At 55.6% G+C, this 25,549-nt stretch overlaps 1 protein-coding gene and 1 long non-coding RNA gene across 15 annotated transcripts in view; one reads left to right on the top strand and one right to left on the bottom strand.

Moving 5' to 3' along the window:
- Positions 1 to 3,135: 3,135 nt before the first annotated feature.
- Positions 3,136 to 17,208, bottom strand: LOC117203562 (uncharacterized). Of its 2 annotated transcripts, none has more exons than XR_004486406.2 (3): positions 16,976 to 17,208; positions 12,786 to 16,213; positions 3,136 to 4,442 (listed from the first exon to the last, which is right to left on the bottom strand). It is a non-coding gene; the product is annotated as an uncharacterized LOC117203562 (long non-coding RNA). The 2 variants fall into 2 exon arrangements; XR_004486407.2 differs by lacking the exon at positions 3,136 to 4,442 and having other exon boundaries at positions 12,611 to 14,513; positions 16,026 to 16,213.
- A 376-nt stretch (positions 17,209 to 17,584) lies between these two features.
- BAIAP2 (BAR/IMD domain containing adaptor protein 2) overlaps positions 17,585 to 25,549 on the top strand; it is a 71,292-nt gene continuing 63,327 nt past the window's right edge. For all 13 annotated transcript variants that reach the window (XR_007473266.1, XR_007473267.1, XR_007473268.1 and 10 more), the window contains exon 1: positions 17,585 to 17,759. Coding sequence is in view for 7 of the 13 variants with exons in the window: in XM_049701476.1 (XP_049557433.1) it covers positions 17,706 to 17,759 (54 nt within the window). In the remaining 6 variants the exon portion in view is untranslated. The remainder of the gene's footprint in view (positions 17,760 to 25,549) is intronic.

Genomic DNA, 25,549 nt, shown 5'->3' on the forward strand with positions numbered 1-25,549 from the left:
CACTGAAGGCAAGTGGGGCTTGTGGTCTGAGCTAACCAGGTTGATGGGCTGCTGAGACAGAACAACATTCTCCAGACCCAGAGTCTACACAACAGTCAAAATGTCCAATTTACAACCCCAAATTATGCAAGGAGAGAGACGATGAACAGATGCCACCTCTGAGATGATCCAGGTGGTAGAATCATCAGACAGAAACCTTAAAGTGGTTATTGTGACTGCATCATATAAGGTAAGGTCAAACATACCTGTAACAGATGCAAAGATAGATGTTCTCAGCTGAAAAGGAGAAACTGTGTCAATGAACAAAATGGAAACTTCAGAACTGAAAAATAAAGTGCCAGAAATCTAAAAAAGTACTGAACATGCTCAACAGCAGAAAGGAGATGACCGAGGAAAGACTCAGTGAACTTGAAGATAGAGCAACAGAAATTACTCAATTTGGAGAACCGAGAAAGAGAAAAGATTGGGGTGGGGTGGAGTGAGGGGGAGCCTGAGCCTCAGGAACTTGTGGGACAATATCAAAAGGACTAACATGTGTTTTTAAAATCCCAGGAGAAGAGAAAGAGATTACAGCAGAAAAAACATTTGAAGAAATAATGGATGAAAATTTCCCACATTGGTGAAGGATATCAATTTAGAGATTCAAAAAGCTTGGGTCCCCAAACAGGATAAATTCAAAGAAAAACATGCCTAGACATATCATAATTAAACTGCTAAAAATCAAAGGCAAAGAAAAAATCTTGAAAACTGATAGATAAAAATGAAACATTACATGCAGAGGAACAACAATGTGAATGACTACAGATTTCTAATCAGAAACCACAGAGGCTAGAAGATAGTGAAACAGTGTCTTTAAAGTACTGAAGGACTTCCCTGGTGGTGCAGTGGTTAAGAATCTGCCTGCCAATGCAGGGGACATGGGTTCAGGCCCTGGTCTGGGAAGATTCCACATGCCGCAGAGCAACTAAGCCCATGTGCCACAACTACTGAGCCTGCACTCTAGAGCCTGCGAGCCACAACTACTGAGCCTGCATGCCACAACTACTGAAGCCCGCATGCCTAGAGCCCGTGCTCCGCAACAAGAGAAGCCACCGCAATGAGAAGCCCGCACACCGCAACAAAGAGTAGCCCCCACTCGACGCAACTAGAGAAAAGCCCACACACAGCAACAAAGACCCAATGCAGCCTAAAATAAATAAATAAATTTAAAGTACCAGAGAATAGAACTGTCAACCCAGAGTCAATATCTGGCAAAAATATGCTTCAGGAATGAAGGGAAATTAAAGACATTCTTAGATGAAGGAAAACTAAGAGAATTCACTGTGTAGTCCTGCTCTAAAAGAACTACTGAAAGAAATTATTCAGGCTGCAGGGAAATGACACCAGATGGAAAATGAAGGAAGAACAACAGAAATGGTAAATATATGGGTAAATTAAAAAGATAAATTTTCTTTTTAAGGTTTAAAAAGTATGTATGACTGTTGAAAGCAAAAATTATAATGTTGCCTGGTGGGATTTTCAACATATGTAAATGTAATAGGTGTGGCAACTATAACACAAATGGGGAAGGTAGAGGAACTTACATGGGGGTAAGGCCTCCACATTTTAGTTGAAATGGTATAACACTAACTAAATAAACTGTGAAAGGATAGGAATGTATATATCAAAATCCCTAGTGTGACCATTAAAAGAATAGATACAGCCTAAAAGTCAGTAGGTAAGTTAAAGTGGAATACTCAAAAGATTCTCAAATAATCCAGAAGGTGGCAGAAAAGGGGACCAGAGGAGACAAATAGAAAACAATAAAATGGGAGACCGAATTTCAACTACTTTAATAATTACATTAAATGTAAATGGTCTAAACACACCAACTAAAGGCAGAGACAGTCAGATTGGAATTTTAAAAAAAAACACTATATGCTGTCTACAAGAAACCCACTTTATTTTTTTTAATTATTTTATTTATTTATTTTGCTGCATTGGGTCTTTGTTGCTGTGTGTGGGCTTTCTCTAGTTGTGGCGAGCGAGGGCTACTCCTCATTGCGGTGCGTGGGCTTCTCATTGTGGTGGCTTGTCTTGTTGCGGAGCACAGGCTCTAGGCATGCAGGCTCAGTAGTTGTGGTACACGGGCTTAGTTGCTCCACAGCATGTGGCATCTTCCCAGACCAGGGCTCGAACCTGTGTCCCCTGCAGTGGCAGGTGGATTCTTAACCACTGCACCACCAGGGAAGCCCCAAGAAACCCACTTTAAATAGGAAGACAGAGATAGGTTAAATGTAGAGAAATGGGGAAAATATACCATGGAAACACTAATCAAAGGAAATCTGGAGTAGTATATTAATATCATACAGAGATAATTACATAATAATAAAAGAAGACATAATAATCGTAAATGTGTATTTGCCTAACAGTAGAACTTCAACATACAGAAAGCAAAAACTGACAATTAAAGGACAAATAGTCTCTTAGAAATTAGACACCCCTCCTTCAGTAAGTGAGAGACAGCAGGAAGTCATTAAGGATATGGTCAACCTGAGCATTACCCTGGTACCAAATCACATGAGGTCATCACAAGAAACCTGAAGACTACTATCCCTCATGAACATAGATGCAAAATCCTCAACAAAATATTAGCAGATTGAATCCAGCAATATATAAACAGGGGTCTTTGTCCTGGAATAACCTGTTTTTTACAGGATAAATCACATGGGGTTTATCCTGGAAATGCAAGGTAGGCTCAACCTTCAAATATTAATATATTTCACCATATCAACAGACTAAAGAAGAAAAGCCTTATGATATCTCAACAGATACCAGAAAAGCATTTTAAAAACTCTTAGCAAAGTAGGAATAAAAGAGAATTTCTTTAACATTATAAAAGTCATTTACAGGGACTTCTCTGGTGGTCCAGTGGCTAAGACTCCACGCTCCCAATGCAGGGGGCCCAGGTTCAATCCCTGGTCAGGGAACTAGATCCCACATGCCGCAAATAAAAGATCCCACATGCTGCAACTAAAGATCCCGCATGCCGCAAAGAAGATCCCACACATGGCAAAGAAGATCCCACGTGCCGCAACTAAGACCCAGCACAGCCAAATAAATAAATAAAATAAATATTTTTTTTAAAGTCATTTACAAAAACCCTATAGCTAACACCACACTTCATGGTGAAAGGCTGCATGCTTTCCCCATAAGATTGGGAACAAGGCAAAGATGACTAATCTTACCACTTCTATTCAACATCACATTGGAAGTCCTAGTCAGCATAATAAGCAAGAAAAAGAAAACGCACACATGTTGGGAAGGAAGAAACAAAACTGTTTCTATTTGTGGATGACAAGACTACATATGTACAAAATCCCAAAGGAATCTATAAGAAATCTACTAGAACTAATCAGTACATTTAGCAAGATGACAGAATGCAAATATGCAAAATTCAATACGTATTTCTGTTTCCTAGCAGTGAACAACTGGAAACTGAAATTAAAAATTTAAACACGGGAAACAGACTTCCCAAGCAGGATGGGACAGTGTGTGGCAGATCAGTGCTCCCGCTAAGAACTAGAGAAGCTAGACAAAATATATAAATCATCTCTTTAAATGTATCAGAGAACTGCAGCAGCAATGGAAATGAACAGGGGGCAGAACAACAAAAAGATGAGCTGACCATCTGTAGGCAGTGCTTGCCAAGCGTTGGATTATGCTGGGTTTAGTGACAGACCTGGAGATTTGAGGGGCATCTAATCATGAGAAGAATGGAGACTTGGGGGCCGATCTTTCCTTCAAGACTTTGACAAATTTAGGAACATATGAGGATGCTAGTTAAAGAGCTAATGTGAGAACCTCTGGAAAGTTGTCTACCATCCTTCAGTGCTGAGGACACAAAGACCCACCAAGGGAGGCGCCGGTGTTCACCCCGGGCTTTCTGGTTAATGTCCTGGAGGACCAACCCCTGGAAGGAGAAGCAGATGGACTTACCAAAACCATAAACCACCCCAAGTGCAGCTCCGTCCTGGTTGGGTTAAGGTGGTCAGCCTTCTTATGGAGGAAAAGGTTGATTCTTACCTGCTGGAACACATCATCATCTAGAGGAGGAGTTGCCAAACTTTTCCTTAAAGAGCCAGATAGTAAATGTCAGGAGGTATGGTCTCTGACTACTGAACTCTACTGTCTCCATGGAGATGCTGTGTAAACAAATGGGCATGGCTGTGTTACAATAAAACTTTATTTACAAAAACAGGTATCTGACCCTTGGGCTCTAATTAGCTGACCCCTGATCCGTTGCTCCCACCATCTTTAATACTTGACACCAGCATGCATTCAGAGGGCCAGATGACTGAAAACCAAGAGGAAAAACCCATCAGTGGCAGCAGGTCCACAGGTTCTCTCGGCAGTGGTGTAGCAGGTGAGAACTCTGAAAGATCTGGAACCAGAACGTTTTTCTAAATAGAGGAAACAGTGGAGAAAGTAGATTAAAAGATGGAGAATCGGAATCTATATAAACAAACGTTTAAGAGTCTGCAAACCCCAAGCTTCCCTGTCCAAGCAGGTCTGAGCACAAGTCACTTCATCCTGGGCAAGTTAGTCTGCGTCTCGATATTTCACCTGATAAATGAAGCTGTTCTTGTGACCATAAGTGGCCAGAGGACATTAACTGCCTGCCAGGGGTGGGGGTGAGGGTCCCCATTGCGGCTGAGTCTGTCCTACATAGGTCATAGGCCCCCTTCCCTGCCCCCTCTCCTGTGTGCCTGCTCTCTGGGGGAGCTTGTGAGCAGCCTGGTGTAAGGAGGCCAAGGACAGAGGACCACACAGGCGTCCAAGGTCACTCTCACGGCCCTGGGGGGAGGAGGCAGTGAGGTGGGAGTGCAGGGGCTGCTCGAGGATCTCATCCTCATCCCTGTGGTGCTGTGGGATGGCACTGCAGCACCACAGGGGATGGGGTCAGGGCTACATCTGAGAGCCTCGCGGGGCTGCAGTGTAGGGACTGGTTTGTATGGGGCAGAAGAATGCGGGGATCAGGGGAGGGACCAGTGCCTGGGTCTAGGGTGGAGGGGCGGATTGGAGAATTAGGAGCACAAAGCTGAGGGGCTTGGGGGCGGGGCGGGGGACAGGTAAAGCAAGAGAAACTCACCCAAGGTGGAGAAGCCGTGGTGGGACAGGACCTGGACTTGGTCCCCAAAGGGGGACTGACAGAGGGGATTCTGGGTTGGTGGTCAGAGTTGGAGCCCAAGGAAGAGGTCTGGGCAGGAAATACATACTGTGGAGCCATCTGAGTTTAAAGGGGGGAACTGAGCTCTACCAGGAGCCGGGGTGAGTGAGGGGCGGGCCTGCAGGCAGGGGCCCTGCACCAGGCTCACTCTGTGGTCCCAGGGGAGCAGGTGAGGCAGCCTCTTGACTCCCTGCCTGGGGTCTTGGTCAGCCCCACTCCCCAGGGCAGTTCCTTCCTGGGGCCAGTTTCCTCATCAGCAAATGAGGGCCTCAGTTGAATCGACATTGTGAGCTGTGGAGAGGCACCTGGTGTGGCCCGTGGACGAAATAGTCACGGTCAGTTCCTGCTGCTCTGGGGCCCTCGGGTGCCTCAGTCTGCAACCGTTTCTTGTGCTTGTTTTGAGAAATTAACTTGATTCTTAGGCCTGTCGATACTGGCAGCCCTTCACAGGAAACCTTCAGGCTCGGGCTCCCTTGATTAGCACCCTGAGGAAGACTGGGGCTTACTGAGGGAGGACAGGGCCTCTGGGGGTTGCCAGAGTTAAAACCATCTGCATGAGTACGATGTGTGTGTCCCCAGGTGTGATCTTGGGAGCTGTGTATGGTGTAGGGTCAGGGCAGGTGAGTGAGGGCGCCATGAGTCAGTAGTTGGCACAGCGGGTGTCAGATTCCCCCTCTCAGGTCGGGGGCCCCTCAGTGTGGGGAGTTTGTGGAGACGGCCACCAGAGGATGGGAGGGGGCTGGGAGGCAGGGGGAGCCGTGGTGCCAGCTGTGGGAGTGCAGTGGGCAGAGGTGGCGGCGACAGCAGCAGCCCCCGGGTCAGGTTCGCAGGGCCAGCTGGGCCTGCTTGATGGACCAGGTGGTCCTTGGGCCAGGCCTGGCTCAGGTGGCTCTCCAGCTTTCCTGGAAACCCAGTAATCTACCTGATCTTTCAACAAAGCCCATTTCTGCTGGAGTCTCTGAGGCTCTCACCCACCAGGGCCAGCAGATGCAGCTGCCCATGCCCTAGGTGGGGTGGCTCTGACTCCCCGTGGCCAGCCGCGTGGCCTTGGGAAAGCCCCTCCCAGCCGGTGCCTCAGCGCGATGAGGCTAATGGATGCCCGTCCCGCCCCGCCTGTCCTGTGGGCTGGTGGTCAGAGGCCTTGGGGGGTTGCTGAGCCCGGCTCCCTGGCTCCAGGCCACCACCTGGCAGCACAATCCTGCCAGGATCTCAGACAGTCTGGGCTCCCACCCAAGGCAGCAGGTCAGGACTTCCACTCACTCCGCATGGCCAAGGGTGGGGGCCGTAGGGCCCTTTTCTTTTTCTTTTTTTTGAGGTACGCGGGCCTCTCACTGCTGTGGCCTCTCCTGTTGTGGAGCACAGGCTCCGGACGCGCAGGCTCAGCGGCCATGGCTCACGGGCCCAGCCGCTCCACAGCATGTGGGATCTTCCCGGACCGGGGCACAAACCCGCGTACCCTGCATCGGCAGGTGGACTCTCAACCACTGCGCCACCCGGGAAGCCCTGTAGGGCCTTCTTAACACACATCTCAGATGCCTGGTCTGCTCGGGAACCCCCAGTCCACACACCACTCTCATCAGACCACGGGCTTCAACTTAAAGGCACACAGGAATTGCTCAACTCATAGAAGTAGTTTTGGTGGTCCTTGCTGCTTCTAGAACTCTGCTAGGCTGGAAGATGCAGCTGAACTGGGTCCAGGGAGCCCCTCGTTCAGCTGGGGAAGCCAAGTTTTGGTCAGAAGCCTGTGAGAGGAGGCCCAGGTACAGGCTGGTTGGCCTCCATGGAGTATCCCAGGCTCACTCCCCTGATGGAGTTCTCAAGGAAAGGTACTGAAATTCTACAGAATTCTGGTTCCTTTTAAAAAGGGTGCTGGACTTCACTGGTGGTGCAGTGGTTAGGAATCCACCTGCCAGTGCAGGAGACACGGGTTTGATCCCTTGTCCAGGAAGATCCCACATGCTGCGGAGCAACTAAGCCCGTGCTCTACAACTACTGAGCCTGCGCTCTAGAGCTCACAAACCACAACTACTGAAGCCTGCGCGCCTAGAGCCCGTGCTCCAGAACGAGAAGCCACCGCAATGAGAAGCCTGCGCACCACAGCAAAGAGTAGCCCCCCACTCACCACAACTAGAGAAAACCCAAGCACAGTAGCAAAGACCCAACGCAGCCAAAAATAAATAAATAATTAATTAATTAAATAAAAAGGATGCCATATACATGAAAAGACATTCAATTAGGCATTGGGGAAGTTAAAACCACAATAAAATTGCACCCAACTAAGATGGCTAGAATTAAAACAGAACAAAAAGACAGAAAATAACAAGTGTTGGTGAGGATATGGAGGGAGTGGAACCCTTGTGCTGGTGGGAGTGCTCAAGGGTGCAGCCGCTAGGAAGACAGCTCGGTGGCTCCTCAAAAACTAAACATGAAACTACCATGTGACCCAGCAATTCACTCCTAGAGTAAACTGAAAACAGGTGTTCAAACCAAAATTGTCCTTGACTGTTCATAGCAGCACTATTCACAGTCACCTAGAGGTGGTAACAACCAAATACCCACCACCAATGAATGGATGAACAAAATGTGGTCCTCCCCACACTGGAATGTTTACTCAGCCCTGAGGAGGGATGAAGCATTGGCACATGAGACAGCATGGATGCTCCTCAGACGCTGAGCGAAAAATGCCAGGCACGAAAGATCACACCTCGTATGATTCCACTGATGTGAAGTGACCACAGAGACAGGCCAGTGGCTGGGGGAGGGAGCAACGAGACCTAACTGTTAATGGGCACGGCACGGGGTTTCCCTTCGGGTGATGAAAGTGTTTCAGGACTAAATAGAGTTAGTGGCTACACAACATTGTGAATGCACAAAACGCCACTAAAGTGGACAGAATTGTATACTTTAAAATGGTTAATTTTCTGTTATGTAACTTTTATCTCAATTTTGAAAAAAAAAAGATGTCATAGGACCCTTTGAAAATACACATCACAGGGAGCAATTTTCTCATAGAGCGTAAGTGGCCGGGGGTCCGCACAATCCCCACGTTCCCTCTGGAGGTTCCAGGCGGCCTCTCCCATGCACTATCTTTTCATCCCTGCTGGGTCCTGGCAGGGTGGTACTCCCCTCCTGAAGATGCGTCTTAGGAGAGTTCTGGTCCCCAAAGCCAGTGCCCTGACAGCCACCTGCTGACTGCCCAGTTTCAGGGGCAAGCATGGACACCGCCACCCTAGGCCAGGTGGCCCCTTCCCTGTCTCCACCGCTCTGCTCCCTGCAGCCCGTCCACCGGGGTGTCCTCCTCTGGCCTGGGGCCACCACTCTCTGCGCCTGCCACACGTCCCATCACCTTTCCATGCTGTCCACCAGGTGGCAGCGGAGGCTCCCCATGTGGAGTCCCTGCCTACCAGCAACACCAGCACCCCACGTCCTCTGAAGACCAGAAGCTGAGATGCCGGGATCACATCTCCCTCAGGGCAGAGCTCGTCATCAGCACGAGCACGGCCGCAACCTCAGTCCTCTCTGCCCAACTCGGGAGGCCGAGCTCCAGACGCTGCACTGGGAGCCTGAAGGCTGGAGTCTGTCCTGCAAAACACCACAGGGCCGTGCTCCTGCAGCTGACACCCCATGAGACCCCACCTGCCCGGAAGCACTTGCAAGCCGCCACCTCAGCTTTCCAGGAGGGCTGCACAGCAAGCCCACCACCTTCCAGCAGGGAGCCTGTGCCTGGTGGGGAGCCTTGGCTTTGATTTTTCCTGAGGTGGAATCAAGGTCTCTGGGGTTTTCCTGGTGGGAAATCTATGAGCCAAGGAATGAAGGAAAATTACAACCGAATCCAACACCACCAGCCACAGGGGTTCTGAAAACCCAAGACCTGAGGCTGCACAAAGGACCCTATTGGCTCCTGCGGCCGCAGAGAAAATCTCAAAATCTGGGTGAGAATTAACAGCAGATTCCAGGGGCTGAGCTGCCAGATCTCCACAGGGGCCTCGTTTCTGCCAGCAACAGAGCGACACTGCAAAGGTCACGTGGAGCCAGTGTCTGGTTGGACTGGGGGTTAAAGGTCACCTGGATCTGTTTAAATTGTTTTTCCCCCATGGATGGAATCTTCTTTTTGTTTGGACAGCTAGTCAACAGCTAAGGTTTTCCATGAACCTCTACAAAGATGTCTGTCTCTTCCAATTTTTGAGGGGAAAAAAAGAGCCTAACGGGGCAAATGATATTCTCAAGCTTGACACTAAAATAATTTTTTTCAAAATCCTACTACTTTCTGACCGGACCTGTCAGTGAAGAAATTCCAAACCACTCCATGCTTCCTGAGGCTTTGACAGCTCGGGCAGCAGTTTGAGTACCGTTCAGACAGCTGCCTGGTTCTGGACAGAAAGGGGTGCCCCACCGTGTCCCTGCAGCCGGCATCAATTCAGCCCAGTCTTCGCTGGACCACCGTGGGGCCTCCTGGGGGGACCTGCCCAGGCGTCTGGGTGGTTCTGGGGCTTGGGGTTTGCTTTCACTACAGACTGGACTCGGGGCGTCGCAGATTCTCCAAAGACCCCAGCCCCTCTGCTCTCAGGCTTCCTGCCACTTGCTGCAGGAGCTCGTGGTCAGACAAATAAACTCGGTCCCACACAGGGGTCCAGCCAGCACCCCCAGGCCCGTGGAGCCCAGCCTGGCCCCTCAGCCAGTTTTGCCTTCTCACTATCCAGTTTCATCACAGTCCTTCTAGCACGTTCTGGGGTGAGCCACAGAAGCAGGTGCGGGTGGTTACGTGCTACTCAAAGGGACGGGACCTCATGTTTCCTGAGCGCCCACCACCACTTGGGCTGGGTCCATGGGTCACCTCGCCTGTGGGACAGAGCCCCCTGCTGTCCAGCATCAGCGTCTGATGGCCACAGTGGCCATCCAGCATTGGCTGTCCCACACTGCACAAACCCACAGGTGGACAGTGGGCCGATGTCTTCCTATGAGAGCAGTCTCGTTTGGTGTCCACATAGTCAGAACACGGAGAGCCCCCTCAATACCCTTGGTTCCCAAATACAAGAGAAACGGGGAGACCTGAGTGCCAGAAAGAACAGAGGTGGGAGAGAAGCCCACACTGCAGGCCAGCAGCTGCTGCCCAGTGCGCAGGAACTGCCCATCTGGTCCCTCCCCACCTCCAGGGGACACACCTGGACCAGGCAGGCCCAGCTGCCTTAGGGCCTAGACAAGGAGACGATAGGCGGGTGGCTCCAGACCCCCATCTCCTGGGAACACCTGGCACCAAGGCGGATGTGCTCGCCTCTCCCGAGACCCGTACACTGCTTCTCGTGCATTTGGGAACCGAGGACGTCAGGGGGGCGGGGGCGGAGCTCTCCGTGTTCTGGCTGTGTCGACACCACACGAGACTGCCCTGATAGGAAAACATCCTCCAGTTGTCCAAACGCCACCGTGCTGGACAACCGGGGGTGGGGGTGGGGAGCGTCTGTCCCACCGTCAAGTTGACCCACAGACCCACACGAGTCGGCCTCAAAGCTCCCGTTCGGGAGCTGTGGGACCCTAGGTGGGGTTTTAGGACCGCAGCAAAAGGAGAAAGTCAGATTTCAGGGCTGAAGACATTTTCTAGTCTGGCTTTAAATAAACATGGAATTTAAAAAGAGAGAGAGAGAGAGTGCGGAGCCCCCAGCAGCTGAAATTAGAAGCAGCAGCCTGGGCAGGGAAGCCATCTGCGCACGCGAGGCAGAGCCTGGGCCTCGCTAGCAGCACCAGGAGCCGGCGCTGCAGGTACAGGTCTGCCCTCTCTGCCGGGACATCCAGGCTTGTTTCCTGGAGTGTCCTCTAAGTTCACGTTCCAAAGAACAGATTTCCTCCTCTCCGCTCCAGACATACCTTTGAGATCACTTTCAAGGCAATTTAAGTCATTTAAGAGGCAGAGTGATAAGAAAAAATGGCATTTCAGGGGTAAAGGAAGTAATTACATTGAGGGTGAAGCCAGCGTCTTTCCTCATCTTTCCCCTGAAGCCGAGTGACCACCGAGCCGGTGTGCCTGCGGTGGCCGGTCTGGGCACACAGCACTCAGCCCCTGGGCCCTTCGAGTCGCTCACCTCTGGCCTCCTGACCCAAAATGCCGTGTTCTTTTGACCCAGGGGCTTGCACGAGGGCCGACGCTGGCTTCCTTAGTTTGCGGTCTCCCCGCTCACAGAACCCTGTCGCAAGCTGGGTTTGCACATAAGGTGGTGAGTGTGCCCGAGATGGGGGTGGGGGGGGGGTGTTTGGGTGGGCTCCTCGGCTGCCTGCCTTCGGCTCCCCCTCCCCACCCAACCCAGCCCAGACCTGGCCCCTGAGCTTGGGCTGCCCTTCCCAGCCCGCCCCGTCCAGCTCTGGACACAAGGCCCAAGCAGGCAGCTTGCCTTGGCGTCCTTCCTCTGACCCAGCCCTCCTGCCTCACTTGGGCCAGTACAGGAGGCCCAGGTACAGGGGGCTCTGCCCAAGGCCTCATCACCTGCCCAAGTTATCTAAATCTGCATTGTCAGTTAATATATTCGAACAAGCGAGTGGGTGACCGAGCTGGCAGACGCAGGATGACGCTGAAATGTAATAAGAGGGGGAGAAACACCGAGTGAAGCTGAGACTCGTCCTCGCCCCTGCGCTCACCCCCACGCTGCCTCCCACAGGCACCTGGAGTCACGCCGATGCGCCGGATTATGTAAGAGGGCCCGCTGCTGGCGAACCTCTCCCCACCCAGCCCGGTGACAGGGTGGCACCTCCTCTGGCCCCTCCACCCTCAGTGGAAGCCCCTGTTGGCCCCTCCTGGGCCTGGCCAGTAGGGAAGCTCTGGGAACTTTCTAAGCTGCCTTGCTAAGAGGGTTGAAGCTAAACCAGGAAGGGCATGGGAGCCACACTCCTTCATCTCGGAGAGGGCAGAGGGCCCTGCTGGTCCAGGCGGTGCCCATGGCCGGGCAGATAGGAGTCCCCGCCTCTCAGGCGGGGCCCGGCTCAGAGGTCCTGCGAGGGCAAAGAGGGCAATGTCACTGATCCCTGGAGGCACAGGGTGAAGCCCGTGCCATCTGCAGCCAACATTTTGATCAGAGAGATGAAAGCCTCTGAACCACGTTCAGCTCAAGGGGGAGCAGGTTTTGAGGGAAGAGCACATCTAAGTAAAAGCCTGGGGAGGAGGGAGCTAAGAGCCGCATCTGGGTGGCAGGAGATCGGCCATCAGCTGGGCCCACGCCCCCCGTGCCAGCCTCCTGCACAGAAGACACGTGGCAGAGCGGGCCCGGGGCACCCTGTGGGGACAGGGCCACTGCTCTGCCTACTGAACCTACAGGCACCAGACTCTGGGGTGAGGTGCAGGTGCCCTCCTTCAGACCCCCAGGCCAAATGAAGGCTTGTGCCAAGGTCATGGGTGCCCCCCCCTTTAGTAAACTTTACATTTTAGGACTGTTTACATTTACAAAATTACTGCAAAGATAGCCCACACCCAACAGTCTCCCCTATTGTCAACATCTCACATTGCTGTGATGTGTTTGCTACAATTAAAGGACCAACATGGAATCACTGTTGTTAACTAGAGTCTGGACTTTATTCAGGTTTTCTTAGTTTTTACCTCGTGTCTTTCTACTGCTTCAGGACCCGTCCCGGACCCCAGGTGACATTTAGTCATCATGTCTTCTCGGGCTCCTCTTGGCCAGGACGGTCTCAGGCTTCCCTGGCTCAGATGATGTGCTGGGCAGGGATCTGCAGACTGTCCCTCTGCTGGGATTGGTGATGTTCCTCTCATGATAAGCCTGGGGTGATAGGTTTGGGGAGGAAGAGTACAGCGAAGTGCCTTTCTCAGCACGTCAAGGCCACGTACGGTCCCCGTGGCTCACCCTGCACGTGTGGCCTGGCTGGCCTGGCTGAGGTGTGCTTGTCAACGTCTTCCTGGCACCTGTGCTCTCTGGAAGTCGCCGCGCAGCCCACACCGAAGCTGGGGGTCTCCTGGAGCAGCCGCTGTAAAGGGCAGCTTCTCACGTGCTTTCCCACGGGCACTCGGGTGCTCTCTGGAAGGTCCTGTCTAACCACTGACGATGACAATCTCTAAGACACACCGACGGCTCGCCATGTGCCGGGCACAGTTCTCGGTGCTTTTTCTGCCACCTACACCTCGGCTCTCCCAACACCCTGCTCAGGTACCTTGCCCACCTGGAATCTACCCAGGCCCCCATGGCCGTCACACTGCTGCTGTCCCAGCAACTGGCCCCGGGTACTGGCTCCCCAAGTCGGTGGTCATGCCGTCAGCAGCAGCCCCAGGTAGACGCCAGGCTTCGCCCTGTGGCAGGCAACATGGCCCTGCCTCATGCTGGACAAAGCCACAGTGTGCTAGAAGCCGCTGAGGTTACCTTCCTGACAGCAGGACACAGGCCTCCCCCCACCCCGGAGCTTCTGGCTCCAGGCACCCCCATGCCTTCTTGCTGACAACGCCGACAGTGTGAAGAATGTGGGCCAAGGACCAAAAAGACAGTACTCTGGACACAAGTCGGACAGTTCTGCCCAGTGACCCTGCCCGGGCCGGTCGCCCAGAGCACCTGGCGTGGAAGGAAGAGGCAGCAGTGGCCAGAGAGGATGGGGAAGATGAGACAGTGCCCATGCCTCCGCTCTCTCCTGCTCTGGAACTTTCTGGTTACTGATTACAAGTGCTCTAATCCAGGAAGGAGAAAAGGAAGAGGAGTTCTGATTGGGTGGATTCTTCTCTTAGAGAGACGGGGAGGCTGCCAGGAGGAGGGGGGCGGTGGAGAAACAGCTCCCTTGACAGGCACGAAATTTCCCTGTGATCTGAGACACATCGCCACCCCCTTAGGCCAAGCTCAGCAGAAACCGGGTTGGGCTGGTCAGAGAGAGAGATGGTGGTGAAAACCCTTCAAAGTTCTGCGGTCACCTCAGAAAGGGCTCCTTCTGTTTAGCAGAAATTCACAAATCCTTGTGCCTGCCTTGCCAGGAGAACAGCTTGCTTGAAAAGCAGAGGCTGTCATCCTGTAATTAAATCTGAGACCCCCCCTCCCTACGTGACGTTGAAATGAAACCACTTACATAACGCAACTAAAAATAAGTTGATGAAGAGATGCACTTTGATTCTCCCTGCTTCTAGCCTTTTTCTCCGGGGCCACCCATGCTGGGGTCAGCTGACCCGGGGTCAGTGTCCGCAGCACCACGTGGTCAGATTCTTGTCTCCGACCCCTGCTCCGCACCCTGTGTGCGCGAGGCCCCATCACCGGTGCATGGGACAGGGGGACCTCAGGTTCAGAAGTGGGATGCTGTGGGTCGCCATGGCTACACACCTCCCTCGTCGCTCGGCCTGTGGAGGTGAGGACCGGCAGTAAGAAGTGACGGGAAACCGGCAGCGGGCAGATTCCAGCCCATCTGCTTTCTCAGTGATTCCTGATGAGCTGCTCATTTATAGAAAGCCGCTCCCCGACCCCAAGTAGTGCAGGAAGAACAACACCCTGGTCCGGGTGAGAGCAGTGGGCTTGGGGTGCTGGGGGCTGAGTGTTCTGGCTGGTCCTGGCCCTCTTGCTAGTCCCTGCAGAGCAGGTGGGAAAAGCAAAGGCTCTCCATCATGACAATGGCTTCTTACGGGTCTAGGAGAGGGATGGGCCTGACCCCAAGTCTAAACAACCCCCGCGGCACTGACCACCAACCTCCAGGCAAGTCACTAGATCCCACAGCACCCCGACGAACTCTCAGAGTCCAGGGGAAGGGAAGGAGGTGGGGTTGGTAAAGGTACCGAGACAAGCAGGCCCTCCTGACTCCCAGGAGTGGCACTGGGGCTGCCTTGGCACCCAGCCCACCCCCTGGCCCTGGGCACTGCTCAGGCTCTAGGTCCTCACCTGTGGTACTCAGCCCTGCCCAGACACTGCTGCCATCTGAAAGGCCTCCCACCTAAGAAAGGCCTGAGAGGACACTGGTGGTCTCCTGGCCCGAGGCTCTGACCTCCTTGCAGCTGAAGGGGTGAGCACCCAGCGCTGGGCACCTCGGCAGGCTGGTGGCTGGGGGAAGCCGCCCGGTAGGGGGCGGACTTTCTCGCTGCGGTTCTCCAGGCCCAGGTGCGACCCCCTCGCCAGTCCTGCTCTGCACCTGCCATCAGCCCCGCGTTTCTCAGTGCTATTGGGCTCAATGCGCTTATTTTCACTCGCCCCAGGTGCTCTGTGAGCACACTTCTTACTGATGGCTCCCCTCCTAACTGTTCACCTCCTGCCCAGCTGTCAGCTGGAGGGTACAGGCCAGAGGTGAGGCTGCAAAGCAATTAGCCCAAATCAGGCAGGCCAGGCTGAGTGGGTCTCCTGCCTCAGGTGCTACCAAATGTGAGCGTCCCGTTGGGCAGAAGGAGGGCAGTCAGGAGCAGGGCCTTCTAGAGGGTGGGGCGGGGCTCAGAGCCATGGAAGATTTTCTGGTGAGGCCCCTCTCCTTTCTCTACTGTCTTGTGGCTGATGGGAGCAGACAGCCCGGGAGAATTCTCCCCAAGCTAATTCCCCTCCCAGAGTGATGAGACCCTGTTTTCTCCGGCCAGCCTCCACCCACCATTCCCCTGGTCCTGGTCACTCCACTCCCTAAAGACGAGCAACAGCTCTTGCCCTGCACCCACCCAGCTCCATGTTGGCCCGTGACTCCATGCAGGTCAATGGATGTCAGTCCTAGGGCTGGAAGGATGTAAGCGTGCGCTGCATCTAGCTGGCCTGGAGGAAAGGGAGCTGGGGGAGGAAGACGGGCCTGACTTCTGTCACCTGAGCCAACAACGCCCTCATTGTCAGAGCCAGTTTGAGCTGGCTTTCTGTTACTTGCAACCAAAAGAATCCCAGAAATTACTTACACCGGAATCTACCTTAAAACACTGCAAGCAATAAAACGGGGGCTGGTAGCAGAAAGGAAATTAAACCAAGAAGAATCTCTGTGAACGAAGGCTGGAGGTTAGGACAGAAGGCAAATGCTTCCTGAATATCCCTTCCATTTTCTTCGAATCCACGTGAAGCAGAGTGTAGTCCATTCAAGTCAATGACCCTGTGGAAGAAACCTGTCTTATGTCCCTGCTGTCTTCTGGACTCCCCCACCTGTCTGGGGTGGGGTGCGGGGGTGGGGAGGGAGTCTGTCTCCTGGGGCACCTGCACTTGAAGGGATGACTGTCCAGGGATGGGATGCTGGCAGACACTGTCAGGTTTAATTAAAGGGAAACACTTAGACCTGGTGTTTTACGATGTAAAGCAATTAATTCCTCTACGTTAGTCTAATTTACGTAAATACTTCTCCAAGGGAATTGTACGGAACCCTCTGTGCCAACTTGGTCAGCTTATGCAGCAGAACCTCCCAGGAATCGCCTTCAAAAACCAGGCATCTCTGACCCCTTGATCCACCTAGGAAGGTTCCCCCTCCCCCAGGTTTTCCCACCCCACCAGAGTGCTCCCTGCCCCCCCTCCCCTTGAGTCCTCCCTCCCCAAGGAAACTGCCCCCAAAGAGGATCTTCTGCCACTACGAGGGTCCTCTGTTTCCCTAAGCGTTCGCCCTCAATCCTTCCCACAGGATCGTCTCCCCACACCCCCTCCAGAATCTGCCCCCCAAATCCCCACTCCCCAGAGTCCTCTTCTGCAACCCAGGGCCCTCCCCTCTCCAGAATCCCAGCCTCAGGCCCCCCTCAAGATGCACCCCTCACAGGGTCCACCCTTCTCCAGCGTTCTCCCCAGGGTCCTCCCTCCTCCGAGACTTCCTTCAGGGTCCTCCCTCCCCAGAAGGGCTGGCCCGGGGATCGCAGCCACCCAGTGAACTTACCTACTAAAATTCCGGGTCGCGGCCGGACCCCCAAGGCACAGCGGCGGCCTCTCACCATCCTGCACCAAGCCCGTGCGGCAGGCATCCGAGCGCCCAGGGACCCTCCCCTACCCAGCGAGGGCACCCGACCCCGACCGCGTTCGGGGGAGCGGCGCCCAGGACACGGCCACCCCGACTCGCCACTTTGCTGAGTGCCTCCCCCACGCGCGTTCGCGGCCGGCGTGCCCCCCCCCGCTTCTGCTCCCTTCTTCCTGCGCCACCCCGCCCCCGCCTCCCCGCCCCCAGCCCGGCTGTCGCCCGGGCCCCCAAGGCTGTTCCCAGGGCCCCAGCCTGAGCCGCGCCTCCGCCTCCTCCCCCGCGATCGACGGCGCCAAGGCCCAATCGCTGCCTGAAGCCGGCCCACAAGCCCCGCCCCTTACCCGCCCCCTTCCCCGGGCTCCGGAACCGGCCAATGGGAAAGGCGTTGCGGGGTCGGGGCCTGTCGGTTGCCTAGCAGCAGCGACTGGGCGGGGGCGCCAGGCCGGGGGCGGAGATCCGGGTGCGGCGGGGGCGAGCACGAGGTGGGCGGGGCCTCAGGGGGCGGGGCCTGATCGGCTATAAAGGCGGACGCCGGCTGGACGCCGCGCTTTTGGTTTGGCTCTGCGCGCTTCGTGTTGGTAGTCGTTGCCGCGTCCGCAGTCGCAGCTGCTTGCGCCCCCGCTCCGGTCAGTGGTGTAACCGGACCAGCACCATGTCGCTCTCTCGGTCGGAGGAGATGCATAGGCTCACGGAAAATGTCTACAAGGTGAGCTCTGCGCCACCCGCGCGCTCGCGCCCGCCCGGGCGGTCCCTGGGCTTTCGGGGGTCGTCCCGGCGCGGCCGCGGGGACCCAGCACCGGCCCGGCATAAGTTGGCGCGGGCGCCCTCGTCCAGACAGCCCCCTGCTGTCCCCGCGCTCCCGGGGGCTGGAGCCCTCGGACCCGAGTGAGGTGGGGGCACGGGCGCGGGCTGCGGTGTCCGGGGTCTGCCGGGGTCCGGGGCCGTGGCTCCTCGTCGCTCTGCGCTCTGTGGTGGTCCCGCCGGGCGCGGTTACGCAAGCCTCGGGCACTTTTTTCTCAACAGGCTTTTCCTTTCCACAACTCCTTCCCGGGCGTCTGTGGACGTGGCCGGGTGGGAGGTCGCGCAGGGGCAGCTTCGATGGGTGGACAGATAATCCGTCATCTTATGTAACCGCGGAGGGAGAAGACTAATTGTGTAGGAGGCTGGCGCGCCCGCCTCTGCTTCTGATGTGTGAGGAGTCGGCTCGCAGCCCCCGGTGCGGAACGCGGGTGTGCCCGCCGGACCCTCGTCGCCCCCGCCCCGGCATGTTTTGCGCCTGTGTGCACGTGGGCAGACACCCGAGTTTCAGTTTCTTAGCATCCATTTTTTCGGTTTGGACCCCCGCCCCCACCAGCACAGACCCAGGCTCCGGTGGCTCAGGGCTGTTCCCGGCAGCATTTCCTCACGGGAGATTCGTTCCTTGGGCGGTCCACGCAGTCCTCTTACAAAACCGTGCTCTGTTTCAAAACTGTGCCTCGGGGTTAAGCGGTGGTCGGGGGCGGGGAGGGGTGGGGGGTTCGGAGTTGGTATTTACGCGGCGGCGGCGGCTGGTTCATGGCGGCGGAGTGGGTTTGCAGCGCGCTGGCAGAGCAACAGTTTCTAATTGTGTTAAACAACTACGCTGTGCCTCTTTAGCCAGCGGCCTGCCAAGCCCTCTTTGCGTGCGGCGGGGGAGGGCGGGGAGAGGCCTCTGGGGGGCCGTTAGCTTTCAGCTGGAGTCCGGCGTGGCTGGAGTCGATCATGGCTGCTAATAAAGGTTTTTAAAGTTGTAGCTAGGTCACCTGGAAGAATCCTGAAGCTGGGTCAGGGTAGACTAAGTCAGTTCTGAAGCCATGTTAGAGGTGCTGGTAAACAGGAGACTGACGAAGAAGCAGCACGTAAAAGGAACAGCTCTTGGGGGTTTTATATTTGTCTCACGTAGAGTCGGTGGCATAGGTTTTTGGTTGTGTTGCTCTGTAAATGCTCTCAGGGGAGGGAGGTTTATTAAATTATTAGTCATTAGTTCTATTTCGACTTGCTCATTATTGCAGGGGGTAGAAGAGAAATGCCTGGCTTGGAGGTTTTTTTCCCCTGTTTTCCCTGCTTCTGCACTGAAACCACCAAACAGGAACTTTAATGGCGAGAACTAGGAGGGAGTGTGTGGCGTGGCTTTGCTCTGGAGAATCCCATGATCAGCCTTAATAAAACACTTAAAACCGAGCAGTCAGGCGTGTTGTTCCAGCTGAGCAGCTTCTGGATGGAGCTATGATTTGTCTGTAGGTCTGAAGTGAAATCTGTCGGCAGGATGGTGGCAGAAAACGGTTAGGATCCCAGCTTTGGGGGGTTGGGGCACACGTTCAACAGGCTAGTTTGCGGTCTGTGCTCGGCGGGTCAGCTGATGACTGAGCTCCCACGGGAAGGTGTGGCTGAGACCAAGGACTTTCACGTTGGACACATCGGAAAGTGGGTGTCCACAGGCTGGGCACCTCACACACTCCTGGCTGGTGACGGCTGCAGAGCCCGTGGGCAGGTCGGTTTGTGGGCGGTGCTCCCCTGCCACTCTGCGACCTGACTGGTGGGTCTTTGGTCCAGTGCTCTTACTGTTTGTGGTTTGTCACTGGGAGCTCGGGTTCTGCAGCAGAGCCAGGACAGGTTGGGCAGCTTCAGCACACTGGCTGGGCAGAGACCAGGCCACCTGAGGCGCAGTCAGGATACAGCCAAAGCCACTGTGTGTGGACCCAGGCCGGTCCGGCTGGTCCTCTGCTCTGTCCAGGGACGCTGCTGCCTCTGTGCCTGGGTTGGCAACTTGTGGGAGAGTGGCTGAGATGTGGCCCTGCTTAGTGTCACCCCAAGCTGCAGCTCAGCTGTTTGTTTTGGCCCCTGTGTCTTATCAGCTGCAGTTCTAAGTGGTGTTTGTCTTGTCAGAGAAGGGAACGGTGGGGACGCTTGTCCTTGGCCTTGCTGATTAAAAATGCGAGACTAAAATGTACAGTTTTGATTCTCTTCCCTGGAAGAAGCCCTAGCGCCGGATTTAATCTCTCTCCCTGTGGCCCGGTTCCCGTGGGAGCTGTGTCCTTGGGGAATTTCATGGAAGATGAAGGGGCGAGAAATGGAATGGTTTCCAGACATCTGCTGAGAGCTCACCCTCAGACCGCGGGTGCAGGGACAGGGACTGAAGCCCTCTGGGGACTCCCTGGGCTGGGCCCCTCAGGGGATGGGGGTGCAGGCAGCAGAGCCTGGAGCCCAGGACTTGGCTCTCAGGCAGCCCTGGGTAATTGCCTGGGGTGAGGAACAGAGTTGCGGGGTGGGGGTGGGGAGTCTGCTGCTCAGGATTAAGCCCAAATTGCAGCTCTCTTGGGAGAGGCCGCCAAGCATCCCCTTGTGCTGGAGAGAGAGGGCCTTCTTTAACAGCTGACCCTAGACCCCGGCTTCAGGAGAGTGACTGTCAGGTTCGTGTATTTCTCTCGATCCTGTATCTCAAGAGAAGCCCTGGCTCCAGGCACCCTAATGACCTGGGAGGGGGGCGGCTCTGGCACCTTTTGTAGGAACAGCACCACGGGTCTCCGTCCTGTCCTAAGGATGTGGGAAGGTGGGGGACAGCCTGAGGAGAAGGATGTCTCTGGGAAAGCTTCAGGCATGGCTCTTCAGGGTGTCGTGGGCCTTGGGCCTTGGTCACCAGAGGCCGTCCAGTGGTCCTCACTCTGCAGCTGTGTGGGGAAGCTGGCCTGGCCTTGCGTACCCGCCCTGCGAAGGCTGCTGTGGCCAGCAGGTTCCTGCAGCCGGAGTCGGTCAGGTTTGCCACCATTGGTGCAAGGTGGTGGGCGTCAGCACTGGCAGGAGAGACCCCACCTGGTAGGTGAGAGCCCACTGCTGGCCAGGCCTTGCCCGCCACCCTCCTCCAGGTGGGAGCAGAGGGAAGCACGAGGGCCCAGGTCCTCTACTGCTGACCCTAGACCCCCTTCCACTGCTCAGCAGTCACAGCAAACTGTTGGCCGCCATCAGAAGCCTGGCGCCTAGAGTGGACAGAGCTGCGCCGGCTCCCCATTGGGGATGGTGAAGTGCTGCTCTGACAGGCGCTTCCTCGGCAACAGAAACGCCTGCTGGGGAGCAGCCCTGAGGGCTGTGTGTGTGCATGTGAGTGTGTGCTTGTGTGACCAGGAACATGTGTGCACATGTGTGTATGTGCAGACGTGTGTGAGCTCGAGCACATGCATGCAGGTGCCTGCTGGTATATTCACAAGTCTGTCCAAGTGAGCACGTGTGTGCCTGAGTGCACGCATGTGCGTGCATGTGGTGCTTTGTTTTGCTTTAAAGGTGACTCGAGTGCCGCATTGGGGTAGAATCTTCTCATAAAAAGAGGGGCCTGATGTCCCTGAGTGGACTCAGAGCTGCCCTTCCATGGAGCGCGCTATGTGGTACCCACTCTTTCCACCACCAGCGCAGCAGCAGTACTGCGCCTTCCATCCCTTCTGGAGTAGCCAGGGCAGTTTCTTTGTCGCACTGATCTCTGGGCAACTGGCTTCAGCAGCTGCTTGTGCCCAGGTCACGTCCCTGAGGTTGCTGCTGGACCTTGCCGAAGTTTGCTGATGGTCATGAGGTGGCTTGGTGCCTGGGGTGTGGTGGCTCTGCAGAGTTCCTCACTGGGCCAGGAGTGTTTTGCCTGCGCTGCCATCCCTATTGGTCTCTCCTGGAGAACGTGTCTTTTGTTGGGGAGGCTGCTCGGGACAGACCATGTGCACTTGAGGCTCTGGGTACTGGTCCAGGGCTCTCGGGGCATCAGTGGGGAGGGCCATGGGAGGTGCTGTGGAAGCTGCGTGCTTGTTGCCACCTTGTTTTAGGCCAGAGCTCCTTTAGGCCTGAGAGCCAGCAGGTCCGTCCACCTCCCTCCCTCCCTCCCCTCCCTCTTCGGCACAGGTGGTGCTGGCTGGGCTGCCCAGGTTTTGGGGCCTTTCAGGGGAGGACAGGCCATTGAACAGAGGGCCCCGTCCCCTCCGGGCAGGAAGGCAGGCTGGCAGGGAGTCCGAGGCCCTCCTGGCACTCCCCCCCCAGTTTGCAGGTCTGGGTCCTGCTCAGGGGAGCCCTGCACAGGACTGAATGTGTGGCAGGCAGGGCTGGCCTTGTCACTCGGCGGTCCCCACTCACGCTTGCATGGCCCCCGGGACGGGCGCTGCCTGGGCTGCCCTCCAAGGGCAGGCACACCTGAGCAGTGATCTGGTGGGGGGCTCCCTGGGGCACTGGCTGGCTGGCTCCCGTCCTCCTTCCTCAACCCTCAAGTGCACCGGGCCAGGGCCCACCCCATGAGGCCTTCCTGGCCACTGTGTTTGGGCAGTTTCCCATGAGGCCTCAGAGTGGAGAGGCTGTCCTCATTACGGTGCAGGCCTGTGCCCGCTGAACACGCTGCACCGGCGTGCCCGGTGGGGCTGTCAGCACTCTGCTACTGTCTGCTGCCTGCGGCCGTGGCAATTACAGGCAGGTGTGGACTGTGCCTGCCCTGTACTTCCCCCACCCCCCAGCTCTGATTCATTTGGGCCCTGATTGTGCTGCACAGCTGTGAGATGACTCAAGGGGCCCCAACCAGAGGGTGCAGGGCGCACGAGGGTATGCACCCATTTCCCCCACCAGGTGGGTTCCCAAGGGCTCCAGCCAGCGGGCCTGGGAGGAGGTTGGCACCCAGGCTTCTCTTATTGGAGAAGATCCTTTTGTCCCTACCTGACGTGCTCCCGAGCAACAAGGTGTGGTGACTCAGGACCCACATGGCCCCTGACTGTGGGGACCCTGGCCTGGAAGGGTGGCCAGCACATGTGTGTCAGTGCTTGGGAATGGATGGACCTCGTTTCTGATTCTGGGGCTCTCGCTTTGCTCACTGTGACCATCTCTGTCGTGAGTCTGCTCTCTTAGCTGTTTGCTCCACAAGCAGTGGCCCAGGACCCCCGCAAGTTCTGAAGGTGGTGCCAGGCTCCTGTCCCCACGCAGAGTTCCTTTTTCTCAGGGCCTGAAGGCAAGCCAGGGTGTTAGCCAGAAGCACCTGGTCCTGCCATGTCCTGGGGGCCCAAGGGGTCAGTTGGTGTGAAGGCAGGGCCTGATGGGAGTCCTGTCTCTAAGAGGTGACCTTGGAAACCTCAGGAGCAGGCAGGGGATCTGCACCTGCGAGTGAGCATGCAGTGGGTGTCAGCAGGACCCCTTTCTGTCTGTCAAGGGGCGGTGGGGTGGCAGGTTGGCCCCTCCAGCTGCCTTTGGCCCCTCCTCCCAACTTTCACCGCAGGAGCCATCCTCTGGCTTGGAGGTCTTGTCTGGTGCTCTGCTCCTGCAGCGAGCACAATGACCAGGATGGCCCCAGGTCCCTGCAGGCTCCCCTTGCAGCTCCAGTGCCTGTCTGGGGCCTGGTGGAGCCAGTCCTGACGCCCTGGGCTGTGAGTTGAGCATCCCGAGGGCCTCCTGCAGACCCTCGGGGCATGTGCGTGAGAGAGGGACCCGCGCCCTTGGGTCACGAGTACCCTGTGCCGTAAGGGGCTGGGAGAGGTTGTACACCGCAAGGAGGAATCAGGGCCAACAGCGGGAACAGCGTCCTTTTTTTCTTGCTTGGGATATTTATTTTCTAGTTATGAAAACAGTTCTTTTAGAATTACTTGGACAGGTTTTTTAAAAGTCATATGTCAAAGGCACATGACATAGGGCTTCCCTGGTGGCACAGTGGTTAAGAATCCGCCTGCCAATGCAGGGGACACGGGTTCAAGCCCTGGTCCGGGAAGGTCCCACATGCCGCGGAGCAGCTAAGCCCGTGCACCACAGCTACTGAGCTCGTGCTCTAGAGCCTGTGAGCCACAACTGCTGAAGCCCGCACACCTAGAGCCCATGCTCCTCAACAAGAGAAGGCACTGCAATGAAGAGAAAAAGAAAAAAAGAAAGCCCGCGCCCAGCAACGAAGACCCAATGCAGCCAAAAATAAAATAAATAAAATAAATTAATAAATTAAAAAATAATAAAGACATGAGATTAATTGGTAGAGTTTTCCTAAAACCTCTTCGGATTCAGAGTCTGACTCTTCGGAGCTTTGTTTCAGCTCACAGTCATCAGGGTCAGGGTGTCGCCTGGGCCTCACCTCTGGCCGTCCAGGTGTTGGAGAAATGGGGGCTTTCCTGAGCACGGCTGTGGGCTTTTCTTCCAAGCCCTCAAACCCTTGTTCTGCCACTTTCGTTTGCTGGCATTTTGTTTCTTGACCAAAGAAGGTTTCCCCACGACAGCCAGGATCTCTGTTCCTTCTTACTCGCTAAGTGGTCTGTAGATGTAATGTCCCCGCTTGCCCCTGCCCAGTGGTGCCAGGAACAGTCACCAAGCAGCCCTGTGCCGGGTGATGACACACGTGTAACAGGTTGTGAAACGTGCTGGGATTTCACAGGTGTCTGTGCTGTGAAAGAAATCGACATCCTGACGTTGGAATGGGGGTGGGAGCTTTGTGGAGGAGAGGCTGTGCCCCCCACCTCTGGGAGCTAGAATTCCATCCAGCAGGGCGTTTGCATCTCTGGGAGCCAAGTGTGGGCAGAGCTGACCTGCTGAGCCAGAGTGGCCTGGCTGCTTCCAGCGGGGCTATTAAAAGAAGGGGGTGTGGTAGAGCCTGCATTGGTGCTGATGTGCCCCAGGTGGAGGGGACCGGGGGTCCCTCCACACCCACTGCCCCTCTGAACCCACTGTGGGGCAAGTCAAGCCCCTCTGCCCTAGCCAGCACCTTGGCAGAAGCAGTTGTCGTCCACGCCTCTATTTATTCCCTCCTACCCCTCCCACGGAAGGCACATCCTTTGCAATCCAGGGACTAGTGGTTCCCAGGCTGTGGCCAGTCCTGCCCTTGGGGATCCAGGGCCTTGCTGGCCACAGGCAGGGAGGCAGCCAGGGGCTACAGTCAAGCCCCGGCAGGAGACCTGATTTCAGGCTTCTTGCACAGGCCCCCCTGGGCAGGGGACCATGAAGTTGGGTGAAGGGGCTCTCATTCTGGCTCTGCGCTGTGGGAGGTGCCGTGGCCGCCTGGGCTTTGCAGTTGGCTGGTAATCCTGAATCATCGTGAAGAACCTTCAGTGGGTTGCTCGGTCCAGGCACCATGCTGGGAGTGGTGTGTGTGCCTCATTTATCTCTAAACCTGCTTCACGAGGGGCCCTGGGTGTCCCAGCGGGTGGGGGAGGCTCAGAGCCATGAAGCAACACATCGCAGCCCGTCCCGGGTGCCCGGCTGAGCCAGAGCCTGCTTGAGCTGGGCCCTATGGCTTCAATCCTGCTTCTCTGTTTTTCCATTTGGGAGCGCTGAGGGCTTCGGGCGAGGGTTTTTAGCTTCTGTGCCACCGCTTTCTCATTCGTGATTAGCTGGAACCACAGAACCCTTCCTGGCTGCAGGGAGCATCAGGAAAGTGGTGGCTATGGTTGGTAGCTTTCAGGATGGAAAGTTCTTGGAGGAGCTGGAAGTCCGTGGAGAGGGCAGGGAGGCCCAGCCAAGGCCTCTGTTGCTGCCGTCTGATTTCCTGGGTGCTGAGTG

This window comes from Orcinus orca, chromosome 19 (genome assembly GCF_937001465.1).
Source record: "Orcinus orca chromosome 19, mOrcOrc1.1, whole genome shotgun sequence".
NCBI classification, from domain to species: domain Eukaryota; kingdom Metazoa; phylum Chordata; class Mammalia; order Artiodactyla; family Delphinidae; genus Orcinus; species Orcinus orca.